Source organism: Scleropages formosus, chromosome 20 (genome assembly GCF_900964775.1).
Source record: "Scleropages formosus chromosome 20, fSclFor1.1, whole genome shotgun sequence".
NCBI classification, from domain to species: Eukaryota; Metazoa; Chordata; class Actinopteri; order Osteoglossiformes; family Osteoglossidae; genus Scleropages; species Scleropages formosus.
Genome location: NC_041825.1, coordinates 25,355,695 through 25,371,326, shown reverse-complemented (window position 1 = coordinate 25,371,326; position 15,632 = coordinate 25,355,695). Strand labels below are relative to the sequence as shown.

Below are 15,632 nucleotides of genomic sequence, written 5' to 3'. Positions count from 1 at the left end.
AGCTGCCGGATGGTTCTCCAGAACCTCTTTGAAGCCGACCATTTTCCATGGCCTCTCCAAACTCCTTCCATGCTCTGGATTTTGCTTCTGCAATCGCAGCCGCTGCCGCCTTTCTCGCCTGACGGTACCTGTCTGCTGAGTCATGAGTCCCCAGAGCCAACCAGGCCCTAAAGGCCTCCTTCTTCAGCTTGACGGCTTCCCTCACCACCGGTGTCCACCAGCGGGTTCTCAGGTTGCCGCCCTGGCTGGCACCAACAAGCTTTTGGCCACAGCTGTGCCTGGCTGCTTCCATAATGGAGGTTTTGAACAGGGTCCATTCAGACTCCATGCCCCCTACCTCCTCCGAGACATGGAAGAAGCTCTTCCGGAGGTGTGAGTTAAAATCATTCCAGACAAGGTCCTCTGACTGTCATTCCCAGCACACCCTCATTAAACGTCTGGGCCTACCGGGTCTGTCCATCAGTTTTCCCTGCCGTCTGATCCAGCTCACCACCAGATGGTGATCAGTTGACAGCTCTGCACCTCTCTTCACCCGAGTGTCTAAAACATGTAGCCTCAAGTCAGAAGAAACGACTACAAAGTCGATCATTGACCTTTGGCCCAAGGAGCTCTGGTACCAAGTACACTTATGAGCATCCTTGTGTTCAAACATGGTGTTTGTTATGGACAAACCATGACTAGCACAGAAGTCTAATAACATTTCACCATTCAGGTTCAGATCGGGCAGGCCGTTCTTCCCAATCACCCCCCGCCGGATTTCCCAGTCATTGCCAACGTGAGCGTTGAAGTCCCTCAGCAGGACAATGGAGTCTGTAGGTGGGGCCTTGCCCAGAACCCCTCCCACCTTCTCCAAGAAGGCCGAATACTCCGAACTGCTGTTTGGTGCATAAGCACACACAACAGTCAAAGTCTTCCTCTCTGCGACCCTAAGTCGCATTGAGGCGACCCTCTCGTCCACCGGGGCAAACTCCAACTGTATGGCAGCCAGCCGGGGACTTGTGAGTATCCCCACACCCGCCCGGCGCCTCTCACCTCGTGCAACTCCTGAGTAGGAGAGGGACCAGCCCTCATCGAGGAGTTTGATTCCAGAGCCAACACTGTGAGTGGATGTGAGCCCAACTATATATAGTTGGTATTTCTCAACCTCCTGCACCAGTTCCGGCTCCTTCCCCCCAAGTGAGGTGACATTCCACGTACCAAGAGTCAGTTTTCGTTGCAAGGGGTGCCATGCGCCACCTCGCCCCGTGCCGCGGCCAGGTATATATATAGCACCGGACCCCCATGCTGGACCTTGCAGGTGGTGGGCCCACATGGCCCCCCCACGATGCCTTTTCGGGGTGAGTCTGGCTGAGTTACGTGGGCTGCCTGGCCACCAGGCTCTCGTCTAGGAACGCTACTCCCAGGCCTGGCTCCAGGGGTAGGTCCCAGTGACCCTATTCCGGGCAAGGTAAACGTTCTTCTGTTTCCATTTTTCATGGAGGTTTTTGGATCGTGTTAGTCTGGATCTTCACTCCAGACCTGTTTGCCTTGGGATACCCTACCAGGAGCATAATGCTCCTGACGACATAGCTCTGGAGATCCCTAGATCACGCAAGCCCTTTCGCCATGCCAAGGCCCTGATCCAGGAAGGGTGATAAAAAATGTGATAAAAAATGTAATAATAAATATATAAAGTGATTGTTACATTATTCAGTGTACACATCCCCTAGATGTCATTTTTTTCCGGAACAATTTTTTTTTGATAGTATTCCCTGGAAGAAAGCATGGTTACTCCCTGAAAAATTTTGTATTTCTAATAAAATAAGAGAGGTACATTTTAAGATTCTTCATAATGTCTATCCAACCAACTCCCAAATTGCTGCTTTTGTTGACCTCTCAAACTTATGTTTTCTGCAAAGTTGAGGAAGAAACACTACTTCATTTATTCTACCATTGCAGTAAGGTAAATCTCTTTGGGAGAGCTTAAGTTGTTATTTATCTGCTTATATAAAATTAGATTTTAAGTTTTCATTGAAAGATATATTTCTGTATTTTTCTGGCAGTAACTATGCTATTGATCTTGTTAATTTTTTCATGTTGCATTGTAAATTTTTTATTCACAAAAAACAAGTTTCTCAAGACTTTGCCTAGATTCGATGTCTTTCTTGCTGAGATTTCCCTTCGTAAACTCTCTTAAACTTATTGATAACAATAAGAATAACAAGTTTATTAAGAATTATGATCACATTTTTCATATTGAATGAGATGCTACTGTTATCTTTTTTTTCCTTTTTCCTTGTATAGTATGTTATTGTCTTTCAATGCAGTGTTGCTCCTTTTCTGCAATAAAATAAAAAAGTAAGCGACACACATGCAGGCACTCCCTCCAGCCAATCACAAAGCAGGAAGTACTCAAGTCATGTGACAGTTGATTGACCCTTGACCCGCGGTCACATGACGTGGAGCGTGACGTACGGGCTCTGAAGGCCTGAGGGGGTGGGCAGGTGAAGTGCTGGGTCTTGTGGAGAAGCTGCTAACATCATGTCGATGGAGGACCCGTTTTTCGTGGTGAAAGGGTGAGAGGCGGCTCCTTGTTGCTCTTGTCGCAAATGTGTTCCCCAGACGGCGGTCCTGTGTTCGTGGCGGCTCCATATTATTATTTCCCCTCCTGCCGGCCCGATGTTCCTGGTTTGAGGGAAGTCTCCGGGCTTCACACACACACACTTTGACTTGATAAACTTTGGGCCATGTCAAGTGTCTGTCCGGGAGAAGCGGTTTGAGGCTACACTGTCCGTCTCTCTCTCTCACACACACACACACACACACACACACACACACACAGGCAGTGTTCTTACAGTTTCACACGTATTCGTGTGCTGGGCTGGAAGTGTTATTGATGAAGTTTTGCCACACAGCAGCAGAGTCTAGTACAACACAGCTCTGTCTCAGTGTCTGTCTGTGTGTGTGAGAGAGACCATTGGAGTGATGTGTGTTGAGTGCATAGAGTCTTGCAGGCGAAGTGTATCGGTCATCTCCATGTGTGTTATTGAGCCTGTTTGACATCTTGTCCTGTTGTCACAGGTCAGAGAACCTAATCACTCACTGGAGGGCAACATAAAAAAATTACTCTCTCTTCTCACTGTTGGATTGCTAAGTTTACTCATAATTGATGCTGTTCTCCAAAGTGACTTCCAGTGTTAAAATACAATTCTTTTCCCATTTATACAGCTGGGTAATTTTTACTGCAGTACAGGGGGGCATGGTGGCGCAGTGGGTTGGTCCTTGTCCTGCTCTTTGGTGGGTCTGGGGTTCGAGTCCCGCTTGGGGTGCCTTGCGGCGGACTGGCGTCCCGTCCTGGGTGTGTCCCCTCCCCCTCCGGCCTTACGCCCTGTGTTGCCGGGTAGGCTCCAGTTCCCCGCAACCCCGTATGGCACAAGCGGTTCCGAAAATGTGAAATTTAGGGTAGGTACCTTGCTCAAAGGTGCTACAGGAGTAGGTGAGATTTGAGCGGTAACTAACCTTGCTTTGAATGCAAATGCAGTAGCTCTAACCACTACGCTATCCCCAACTTTGCACTGCTTTACTCACTCCAGGGTGTCCTTACTGTATCAGTTCAGATTTACTTGGTTGAGGGTACTAGTCAAAGTGGCATTATTATCATTTCAACCATATACAGTTGGTACAGTATACAGTGAAACAGCAGAAGAGGGATTTGAAATGACAGTCTTCAGACTGCAGTGCACCACCATCCTCTGGGGAAGGAAGGGTTGGCACTAAACATGGATGTTGTGGTGAAAATTTGCCAGATTTGATTTTGGTTACATTAAAGGCTTCCACTGTGCTCCACTAGAACAACAGGCTTTAAGGTGTTGGATCTCACCATCAGGCCACAAAGACGTCTCAAGAATAAAAGCGAAGTAGAATTGTAAGAAGAACATGGTAGAAAAATAAGGTAGATATAATGTCATGTTCATAACAGAGCTGGGCTTACAGCCATGTGTGCGACGTATACGAGAGTCAAAGATCATCATGTTGTGAAAATCAAGCGGTCTGTTGTGTGACCGTGTTATGGTCTGTGTTGCTTATTTTCTACTAGAACTTCCAAAACTAGATTCCATTCACCAGGCTGGGGCACTTGAAATACCAGGGGGTTTATAATAACAAAATACATTAATTCATTTATACTTTTTACCAAATCATACAGCTTTATAGTATTGAGCTACCCACAACTATTTAATGTTTACTGTAGCAGTTGAGGGTAAGTACCTTGATCAAGGGTACTACAGCTGGAGGTGGGATTCTGGGTCCAAAGGCAACAGCTCTAACTACTGTCCTACTTCTATTTATAATAAACAGCTGTATCCATATGCTGTCCTTTTTTTTTTTTTTTTGCTGTCTGTATTTTATCTAATAATTCCAATTGTATTTTATATATTTGGGATATAATTGAAATGCCATGTCATCTTTAAGGTGGGTTATGTATGTTTCACTTTGAAAGGGTCTCTTAGGCATTATTTGTTGGTGTGCCAAACCCTCTTTTCTCCTTATCTTTAATCTCGAGCTCATGTTTCCCTCACGTTAAAAGTGAAGAGCTGATGCAGCTCTTGCCCAAGGGTATAACAGCAGCTCTCCGTTGTGGGATCTGGTGAGATTTTTTGAACAGCGTTGTGTGCTGTCACACACAGGGAGGTGCAGAAGGCCTTGGGCCGGGCACGTGGGCTCTTTGAACGGTGGGAAGAGCTGCTAGAGGAGAGCACACCAGTCAGCAGGGACGAACTGGACTGGAGCACCAATGAGCTGAGGAACTGCCTGAGAGCCATCGACTGGGACCTGGAGGACCTCCATGAAACCATCAGTATCCACACTGGACCACAGGATCACAAGTCAGTGGATGGGGCTCATTACTGATCAATATAATACTGAGGCACACATGTTAGAATTTTACACATTCAAAAATTTGTAGAGCTGCAGATACTTCAAGGGGCAGTATGCTGGTGCAGCGGGTTGCACTCCTGTGCTCTGGGTGATTTTGTGACTAAATTGCTCTCTGTGTGTGCATGTGTGAGTGAATGAGTATTTATGTGGTTCACCTGTGATAGACTGCTGTCCTATCCAGGGGGTACTCTGCCTTACACCCTAAGACTCTGGGATAGACTCTGTATCACTGAGACCCTGCATTGGATATGCATTTGATGGGGGATGAAATTGATACAGTCCAGATCAGTACAATGCCTCACTCAAAAGTGCAGTAGCAGTTCATTCTTGGATTTGAACAGGCAGAATTTCTGAGGTCCGTGAAGTTGCCCCCCCTACAAACAGCACAAATGAAATGAATGTTATGATTCGTTAGTGCAACATTTGTGCTGTTTAGCCGTAAAAATTAGAATTTGTGCCATTACAGTTTTTAAGGTATTAACATTTATTTATTTTGGAAGTGATGTCACTCCAGCCCTCCTACAATGCTGCAGGAACTCGAATTCGGGCTCGTTCGTTTGTGTTTCATTTGTGCCGATTTGTGCCCTTCAAATCGCGGTTCTATCTCTGTTACTTTTGGAGATAATAGGGGATGTTTACATAGCACGTGACATCACCAGCCCCCCTACCATGTCACAGATCTCGAATTGGGGCTCATTCATTAGTGCTACATTTGTGCCGTTTAAACTGCGGTTCTACCTCCTTTGGTTCTGGAGATATACATGGTTGTTTACATGGCATGTGACCTCACTCCAGCCCCCCTACAATACTGGAGAAACTCAAACTGGGGCTCATTTATTAGTGTTAGTGCTACATTTGTGCCGATCTGTGCTGTTCGAATCACGGTCCTCCTTCACTACTTTAAATATAAAGGATAGTATTTTACATGATGTCACCCGGAACCGTGAAGTTGGCCCCCCTACAAATGGCACAAATAAAGAAATACATATTTTTCATTAGTGCTACATTTGTGCCGTTAGAACCGCGGTTCTACCTCCTTTGGTTCTGGAGATATACATGGTTGTTTACATGGCACGTGACCCCACTCCAGCCCCCCCCCCCCAAATATCAGAGAAACTCGAATTCAGGCTCATTTGTTAGTGTTACATTTTTGCCGTTCGAACTGTGGTTCCATCTCTTTTACTTTTATAAACATTAAGGGATATGTTGCACGTGACATCACTGCGGTATTTCAGATATGTGACAATATGACACGTTATTTCTGGCGATATTCATAACATGTACATTATGACTTGCAGTCTGTATAATACTATTGCCTTTTACCTGATCCTGTCCCTCTCACTTCACTTACCAGTTCTGTTGTGGTCAAACAGAATGGAAAAACTGCTGCTGTTAAATGAACAGTGTTGATTCACCCAGGTCGACACAACAAGTGAAAAAAACAGCACTGTACAGTTAACTTCAAAGTTTTTTTTTTTTTTTTTTAAAATTTAAAAAATGAACTTGAAACATGTACAAATGCACTGCAATGTTTCCAGCATCCTGTACACACAACACATGTGTTGTTCTGTGAAACAATGCTGTCTTAACAAAAAAACATGAAGAAATAAATAAACATGTGCTGGAAAATTCCACTCCTGTTTGGAAGTTGTGTGTGTGTGTGTGGGCGGTCACAGCTCCCGACCTCCGCTATGTAGTGCTGGGATCCTGATCCGGCCTCATTCTATGGTACAGCCTTTGTATGTAGTTGTTCAGTGTAAAGTTTCTTTACATATTATTTTCTTCTTTGGAAATGTGTGTTTTTGGCAATGAATGTAGATAAAAAATACACATTTCAATAGTATAAGAACTGACTGTGACATCACAGACTTCCTCCCCCACCAAAAAGATTCTGGGTCCTTGTAAAGACTTGTTTTATTTCAGTGTGTTTAATTAAAGCACAGCGTCCACTTTGATTTTTCGCTTGTTTAAAGTACTGCGATCGTTGTAATATTTTGATAAAGTCTCCTCCCAGAACTGTTGTGAGCAGGGTATGTAAGATTAGTTTAAGAAGTATTCATAATGTAATAATTTTTTCCCGTGAGATTTCCCAAAAACAATTAGTTTGCAGTTTTTCTAAATACTTCGTAAAGTTGTCTTTTTCTGTCATCCCTGTAATTTTAACTACAGGTGTTTACTAAGATGTCACCGCCGAAGTCAAAAAAATTCTAAACGGGAACAGGAGAATGAGCAATTTTCCAGCACATGTTAATTCATTAAATGTTCATTTAAAAAAAAAAAATCCTCAGAGTTAACTATACAGTGCTGTTTTTTTCCTCCCACTTGTTGTGTCGACCTGGGTGAATTAATACTGTTCATTGAACAGCAGCAGTTTTTCCGTCATGTTCAACGACAACATGGACTGGTGAGTGAGGTGGGAGGGACAGGATCAGGTAAAATGCAATACTATTATACGGACTACAAGTCATAATGTACGTTATGAATATTGCCAGAAATAACGTGTCATATAGTCACTAATATCTGAAATACCGCAGTGATGTCATGTGTAACATATCCCCTAATATTTAAAAAGTAAAAGAGAGAGAACCACGGTTGGAATGGCACAAGCCGGCACAAATGTAGCACTAACAAATGAGCCCGGATTTCTTCGATATTGTGGGAGGCTGAAGTGGGGTCACGTGCCATGTAAACAACCATGTATATCTCCAGAACCAAAGAAGGGAGAACCGCAGTTTAAACGGCACAAATGAATGAGCCCCAATTCAAGTGTCTGCGGCGTTTTAGGGGGGCTTGAGTGACGTCACATGCCATGTAAGCAGCCTTTAATATCTCCAGAACGAAAGGATATAGAACTGCGCTTTGAATGGCACAAATCAGCACAAATGTAGCACAAACGAATGAACCCAAATTCGAGTTCCTGCAACTGTGTAGGGGGGCTGGAGTGACATCACGTCCGAAATAAATAAATGTTAATATCTCAAAGACTGGAATCATAAGGTTTATTTCATTTGTGCTGTTTGTAGGGGGGCCCAACTTCACTGAGCCAAATTTCTGGTTTCAAGTTCACTTGTAATGAGCTTTGTGATGAAGAGTCTGAGAGTCTCTGGTAGCCTCTGGAAAGTGGCATTGTAGTGGACCCCGCATGTGCATGCAAATGACAGGTATGTGAAGACCTTAACTTGGTAGGCATCGTGGAGTCCAACCCGGGCAAGTTCCGGCTCGCAGAGCACGAGCTGCAGGAGCGGAAGAACTTTGTGGAGATGACGCGACAGGCGGTGCAGGTGCCCACCGCCCTTCACATTGCACACTTCTTAACTTCTACCAAGTGTTTGTTACTGTTTTCATCAAAATGCCTTAACTGTTCATAACTCACAGTTTCAGGGTTACATAATTTTTGTAACCATTCTTTTCCCAAGGTTATAAACTACTCCCCTCATGCATTAGAACTTTTAAACTTTTTTAAATGTTTTTTTTCAAACCACTGCACCACCATTATCACTATTAGCATATCAAAATATGTGAGATGGGATTATGCCTTATATGTATATTTATTATTAATTCATTTAGCTGAATCCTTTGTCCAAGATGTCTGAGTGTGGGAGGTTTGTATACTAGGCTACTCAGCAGTGATTTACACATTTAACCAGCAGGGTAATTTTTACTGTATCAGTTCAGAGTAAGGAGAAGGGATTTAAAACCAGATCCTTTAATTGCAACACTCTTAACTAGTCTGCCACCTAGTGAGTAACACTGTACAATTTCTGCAGGAGATGAAGGAGCAGCTCTCAAGCCCCGCAGCAGTGGCGCAGACCAAGAAGAAGAACAGACAGGTGAGTTGGTATCGCGGACGTCGTTCAGCATCGCCAAGTGACCTCTGGCATCACTCAGAGTCGTCATAGAAGAGATTTGTTTCATATGAAGTTAAAGGTTATTCTAAAAAGATATTTATGGAAATTGAGATTTTATTTGTGTTGGGATGTAAAACAAAGCTGTTTTTGTACATTGGGTTTGGATATATCGATCGTCGAGGTTGGTAACTTATATTTTTAGTAGCAGAGGAGCACTAATTGTGTGTTTTCTGAGGTCGTGAAGTGACGTAATTGCGAACACCATTCAGAAAGTGGTTGTGTGACCCATGGAGGCCCCTCCCCTCGGCAGTATTCTTGCTCGTATGCACTGTAAAGAAAGTTTCTTTGCTAGATTTTTAGCTGCAACATGTGTCCTATAGGGGGAGTTATAGGTCCAGCATGATATAAATGATACGTCTGTAAAATGAAACTGCTTTAGCAAGAACAGGAAGACATGGGCAGTAACAGTGTATACTGGCCTGAGAGGAGCAGACAGCCATGTCAGCTTCATTGACTGTTGTGTAAAGCCTTTAATAGTTGGAAAATGGATACTTCAGATGCGATCAATGTTTTGCCATTTTTTGCATGGTTAATGGGCTGTGTGCACAGCTTACAGGGGAACATCACCTCCCCGCGAGAATGCTAATGTCGCTCCAGCAGGATAAATAATAAATGTCGATGTCCAGCATGGGTGGTGAGCTGAGCTTGTGGGGTGTTGCCGGTTCTACTAAACCATTTTGTGATGTGTGGAGATCCGAATGAAGTCACCCTGTCACCTGCCAGGTTCTCCAGGATTTTGTGGCAAACTTCAATTCATGCTGCCCTTTACAGAGAAAAAAGCATTAATAAACGAGATAGAAAACAGGACCAAAAGCTATCCAAAGGCTGCAGCTTGTGGAATGCAGGAACTCAGTAGAAACTTGCTTACTGCCTTGTTGCCCCAGCAGGGTTGCTAGGTGAAGGTTGGCATTGGTATTCTCTGCTCTCTTGGTATATTACCTCCTCCCCCTCTTGCCAGGCTTTGCTGGGAGCTGCTGGACCGACTTATCATGCTGCGGGACTCGAGCCTTGCTTGGTTTCGGCCAACTCCCGCTACATCCAGGAGCAGCAGGAGCAACAGCAGGTGAATGTGACTGAGATGTGGGGGATGGCAGTGAAGCTGAGTTCTTCTGGATTTCTGAGCTGCAGTGATGATGACCGTGCTCCTCACCTCCTCCTCTAGCTCATCATGCAGGAGCAGGATGACCAGCTAGAGCTGGTTTCGGGCAGCATCCGTGTGCTCAAGGACATGTCTGGCCGCATTGGAGATGAGCTGGATGAACAGGCTGTGTGAGTGTCCATCCAAAATGTACCACACCAGTGTTCGGAGGGGGTGTAATGGCCCGCAGTACACTTGTATGGACATTGTGGTTCATTTAGATCAGTCCATGTCTGTTAAAAGCCCTGTGTATCCTGAGCAGCATGCTTGGGGAGTTCAGTGAGGAGATGGACCAGACCAACTCACGCATAGACTCGGTGCTGAAGAAGATGGAGAAAGTCTCACACATGACCAGCAGTGAGTGTCCATCTCTGAATTCCTTCACCTACAGTTCCCTCATGAGGGTGCCAACTGCATGCTCATTAGTGATTTGGCAGGGTCAAGTTTTAGTTTGAATTATGTCTATGATTTGACTTATCGTGTCATGTAATGGACTAGTCTCTCGTCCACTGTGAGCCCAGCATGACACCCCCATATGATTCTGAGATGTGGAGCACTAGGACCCTGCACTCTACAAATGCTTATTGATAACTCAGTCATTCATTAATTCATCCAGCAATTTTTTGGAGCTGTTTTTATAGCATTTATTCCCAAACATAGTAGCGTCTGTCACCTGCAAGTACAACTGGTCGACTTATGATGGGCTTCCCTTCTGACAATCTCATCACAATCCCCCTTGTACGTTATTATATAAACCATGAGAATATATAAACTATATTAATCCATGAATGCTATGTTTTATAGTAGGGCTTTATCATATTTTTATTAATTTCAAACATTTTTCATGTTAATATAATACTAATATACAATACAGTATTGTAATTGTTTTTCTTCTACACTATTATGTTCCCTTTGATTTTTAAATCTGTTTTTCTTTGCCTTTTTCTACACCAACAGAGCACTCTCACATTTTGTTTGTCACAGTAAATAAAAAGTAACTTAAATAGAATCACAAAATGAAATGTTCTGTAAATAAAATGTAATCAATAAGAAACGTGGGTGTTTTGGGTCAGTATGGCCAGCAGATGTTGTCATACAGCAGATGGAGCGGTTATCGTTAGATGTTATGACCCAATGTCAGGACTTGAAAATAATTATAATTAGGTTGACCATCGTAAGTTGGGGTCGTCGTGAGTTGCATGTCGTAAATGGAGGAATGCCCGTATTAGTTGCTGCAGCAGGTAGATTATTTCATGGCAGCAAAGTTCATCAGAGAAGCAGTGGCTAAAGCAAAAAGCAGCACACATACCGGGTCCCCAGGACCCGAGTGCTCCGATTCATGCTGGAATGTGCCGTCTTCCCTTTGAGTGAAATCGCTCAAGGCTGGACTGGTAATACCGCGCCTCCTCCTGGTACCTGACCTAAGCGAAACAGCAACTGTCTTTCTCCCCTCTCTGTCTTCACAGGTCGACGACAGTGGTGTGCAATCGGCGTCCTCGTGGCGATTGTGATCGTTGTTCTGATCCTCTTTTTTGCACTCTAATGATGAACTCTCTGGCTTTGCCAAACCCCAAGCCCTTCAGGAGATTGCGGATGGGGCAGAGCAACAGATGTGATCGCCGCCGTCTTCTTCATGTACTTTTTACGCACGGAAGGGTAATTGAGACCATCTTTTGCTCTTTTTGCTTCTGCTTTTTCGAGCTGCCTGCCACATCATTAACCGGTGTCTACAGAGAACTCGTTCAACTTCAGCAGGAGCTGACCAGTTCAGGATCTATAACATAAGTTTTTAGATGGAGTGTGTTTCTCTGAAATATGGTACCGCAAGACATTTTACTAGACTGTTGCCTTTTTAAATATTTCATAAACAGGTCCGTGCTTCCAGCACAGCAAACTGTCATGAAGCCAGGTAGCCAATCGAAAGAACTGTACTAAGGATGCTTCTGACAGTTGCTGGATGATGCACAGAAGTTTAAATAGTGACATGTCACTGCGCACCCTAGTGGACGATGGTGTCTTTGTGTATATTGTACGTTTTGTAAACGTTCATATTTCTATTTTCATTCTCAGGCCTACTTCACAGCAGTGCATTACTGTGTTTTCAGATGTAATAGTGAGCTTTATGATTAATTTAGTTTTTAATCCGTGGCTTTTCACTCGGTGCATTTGAACAAGCTATGGCCGTGCCTCCAGAATTGGTTTTCTGCCATATATGGCTTTAGCTGTGAACTGTAACTTTGTCCTGTGAGGCAAACAGGGCAGTAGTGTCAGGTAACTAACTGCCCTTAACATGATGCCTTAATGACAGTGCCTAACTTCTGGTTTGCAGTAAAAGAGGCACAAATCATTTTCCAAACATTTTTTATATAATTTGTTTTTGTATGATGGTGCCTGAAAGGTGGGGAAGTCATTTTAAATTGTTTGATTACTCCTGTCTTAACTTATACATCACAATTTTGTATTTGGAGTTATACAAGTATTCACTGCCATTGGTTTTTTTTTTTGTGTGTGTTTGTCAAAATGTCTGTGCCACTGAACTTCCTTAACCCCATTGAGTCCCTTAAATTTCTGCCTTATTTTAATAGTATGTGGACTTATATAGTTAATTAGAATATTTTGCATTTATTGGCTAGTTGCTTTTGAATTTCCATAGTAAGATAAGTTAATTGCTGCTCTCAAAATTTTGATTTGTCAGTGCAGTCAGTGTGAGGGACACTGAAGAGTGTGTGTAGTTCATGCCATTTTAAAGTGCTTTGAATTCTGCTGAACACATCTGAGCAGTGGGGTATTCAGCAGGAGTTGGTAGGAATTCTTTCACTAGCCTGCTCTGGGGGTTGAAATCTGGACTGTGGCTCAACCCTTCTGAGGTCTGGGGAAAGGGCTTCCTTCTGCTTGTGACCAAAGCAGTTCCCAAGCGGCCTAGATGAAAGTTGAACCTCTTCCTCAGTTAATGTGTGTTTCTTGGCACTTCACTTCAGCTGCTGTCCGTCTGGCCCAATCGGTGCGGAACCCAACCTGGGTGTCAACAAGATGATACGCCACCTTTGCTGACCTTCCACAGAGGGTGCAGTGGATTTGGAGTGCTAGGATCCACACACACGTCTGCCTTTTCCAGTTGAGCCACAAAAGGGCAGCTCCTTCTGTACAAGGAGGCTATTGCCATGGACACAGCGTGTGCCCTCACAGAATGACTAAATTCATGAAGTCACCCTGAACAACTTTTTTAATTTTACAGAAGCTTAAAACTACAGTATTCATTCACGTATATACATATAAAATGCTAAGACTCTATTGTGGACATTTCCCTTGTAGATTCTTGCTAAAACTGAGCAGTTAAATGTCTGTTTTGGAAAAAATACAAAACAGCACTTGACCTTCTGTGAAGCATTTGCAGGTGGCCTGTGCATCTAGACTAATGACTTATCCTGTTAAAAAGCAGAGGAATAGGTTTTACCTGTAGTATAGTTGTGGACATCATTTAACTCCAAGCCAACTGGCTTAGGTGCATTAGAAATTGAGGAAGGAAATCTTGCACACATGAAGTTTTCCATAAGTCACCTGACAGTTACCGTTAAGCAGCAGCCAGACAACTTTCCAGTTTAAAGTGGATGTAGTTATGGGTTGCATGGTTGGAGCTGCATTTCTGAATCTTCTGGAAAAGCTGAACATAACATTTTTCTCTGGTGTATTGACAAATGGGTCTGTTTCATTTGTCTTTATGGTGTAAGTATTCTAGTATACAGGATCCAATTCCACCCATACATCCTTTCCCCAGGGGAAATATCTGTATGCCTTGAGGGGAAGCGCAGCAAGTGGCACAGTCCTGATACTATACTGGAATAATTCCTCCTTGTGGCCACTGCTCAGTTGGGTAGGGTAGAGTAAATGCTAGAGCTTCCACAGGCCTAACCTTCCAAAAGGAAACAGCTTATACAAAATCTGTTCTGCACACTCGGGGGACACCACGTGTATTAGTGTTTCTTTTACAGAAAGTCACATGAAAAAAGTACACATTTGTTACAAACCTTTTTATTAAGATATTCAGTTTTTTTTCCTTTTTCATCTTTACAGTAGTTAATGTGCAATTATCTTATTGGGTCACAGTTAGGAATTCACAAAGTTATTGGCACTTGGAACACAGAATAAACACTGGCATTACGGGGGTCACGGCGGGATGGTGGACATCAGTAGACGCTACTGCATTGTCTGAAAAGCATTTCTGGATTAATACCTCATGCTGTGAGTGCACAACTAACAATCAAACTTCATTAGTGCTTCTATGTATAATATACAGTATATATATTTTTATATATATATATATATATATATATAGTGGAAAAGTCTGCTGACACCAGCAGCACCAGAGAGGCAGTCGCTTGCTTAGAAGACACCCTTCCAGAAATCCACCCTCCCTCTGGTGTCAGAATCCCAATAGTGTGGTGTCCGACAACGGAGGGGCACAGAGGGGCTTCATTCAGACTGTGTCTCCGGTGCTACAGGATTGTTGAAATAGCGGAGTAATAAGTATGACTCTGAATAAAGATCTACAGCAAGTTGCCATCAGCGAAAATGCAGAAATCTGAGCAGGAGGGGTGGGAAACGTACACAGATTGACAGGCCGCAGCACCAAGTGCAGAGGGGAGTCTGGGGAGACGAAGAATGGGTTGGGTGCGGAGGGAGGTTTGGTAGGTGGGGCGGACTGTGTGAATGGACCTCCACAGAAAAGGGGAGCGAACCCCGCCTAGAGTCAAAGCAATGACGAGCTGGCATGCAGTCGATAAAGGCCACCACCTCCCCCTACACCCGCTCCTCTGTTCAAAGGACACTTTTCCTCCACCTCTGTTGCCACATGCCCCTGCCTCCCTCTTTTGGAAGAGAGATGTACAAGACCCATCACCATCCCCAGAGCCTGCCTGGGGAGGGAGACGTGAGGGAGGAAGGGATTAAGAAAGCAAAAACGAGACAAACACCAATAGCCCAAAAAAAAAAAAAAAAAAACTAGACCCTACAACACGCACATCTTCGCCATCCCCCAGCTGCAACCGCTCTTCACACTTTGGTATGGAGCTGAAGACAAGGTGCCGGGGCGCTGGCTCTGGGTTTCAGGACTCAAGAGCACTCGCCCAAAGGTGCTATTTTCTCCCCCCAGTGTGAAGGCAATGCACAGGCAGAGGGACAGACAGACGCACTGAGACAGACAAAGATATACCAGTCCCTGGTAAAAGACTTCAGTCACAGGACGTTCCATTCTCAAGTAACACCTTTGCCCCTTTTTCTTCAGTTTGACCTCAAAAGGCCACTTTGAAGAATAAAAAGAAAAAAAGACCAGTTTGAGATCCACAGGGAATAGGTGTAAAACCAGCCTCTCTGCCTTCCTGCCTGAATCCAGGAGATAGCGAGAGAGAACAACACACTCGGCAACTCAACCAGCCACAGCAGCACCACTGCGGCAGCCTTGACACCAACACAAATACAAATTTTTGCAGTCTAATTCAGCCAATGGCTAAAAACAGAAGATGGCCTTGTGCAATGTTAAAACTCTCTAAAAATTGCACTTGAGTAATCGAAGTTAGAGGAAATATTCTATCCTAGAGCAACATCTGTAACCTCTTTGAGGGTGTGCTGCCCTCTGCTGGTGGGATGCTGGTGGAATGGCTGGCATCACAAAGTTT

General features: G+C 44.1%; 1 protein-coding gene across 1 annotated transcript; it reads left to right on the top strand.

Annotated features, from left to right (window-relative positions):
- The first annotated feature begins 2,449 nt into the window (after positions 1-2,449).
- stx10 (syntaxin 10) lies at positions 2,450-12,786 on the top strand. The gene is made up of 8 exons (XM_018740822.2): positions 2,450-2,555; positions 4,665-4,834; positions 8,101-8,195; positions 8,682-8,744; positions 9,781-9,885; positions 9,985-10,091; positions 10,223-10,317; positions 11,427-12,786. The coding sequence occupies exons 1-8, from the start codon at positions 2,521-2,523 to the stop codon at positions 11,501-11,503; spliced, it is 747 nt and encodes a 248-aa protein (XP_018596338.1). The 5' UTR covers positions 2,450-2,520; the 3' UTR covers positions 11,504-12,786.
- The last annotated feature ends 2,846 nt before the right edge of the window (positions 12,787-15,632 follow it).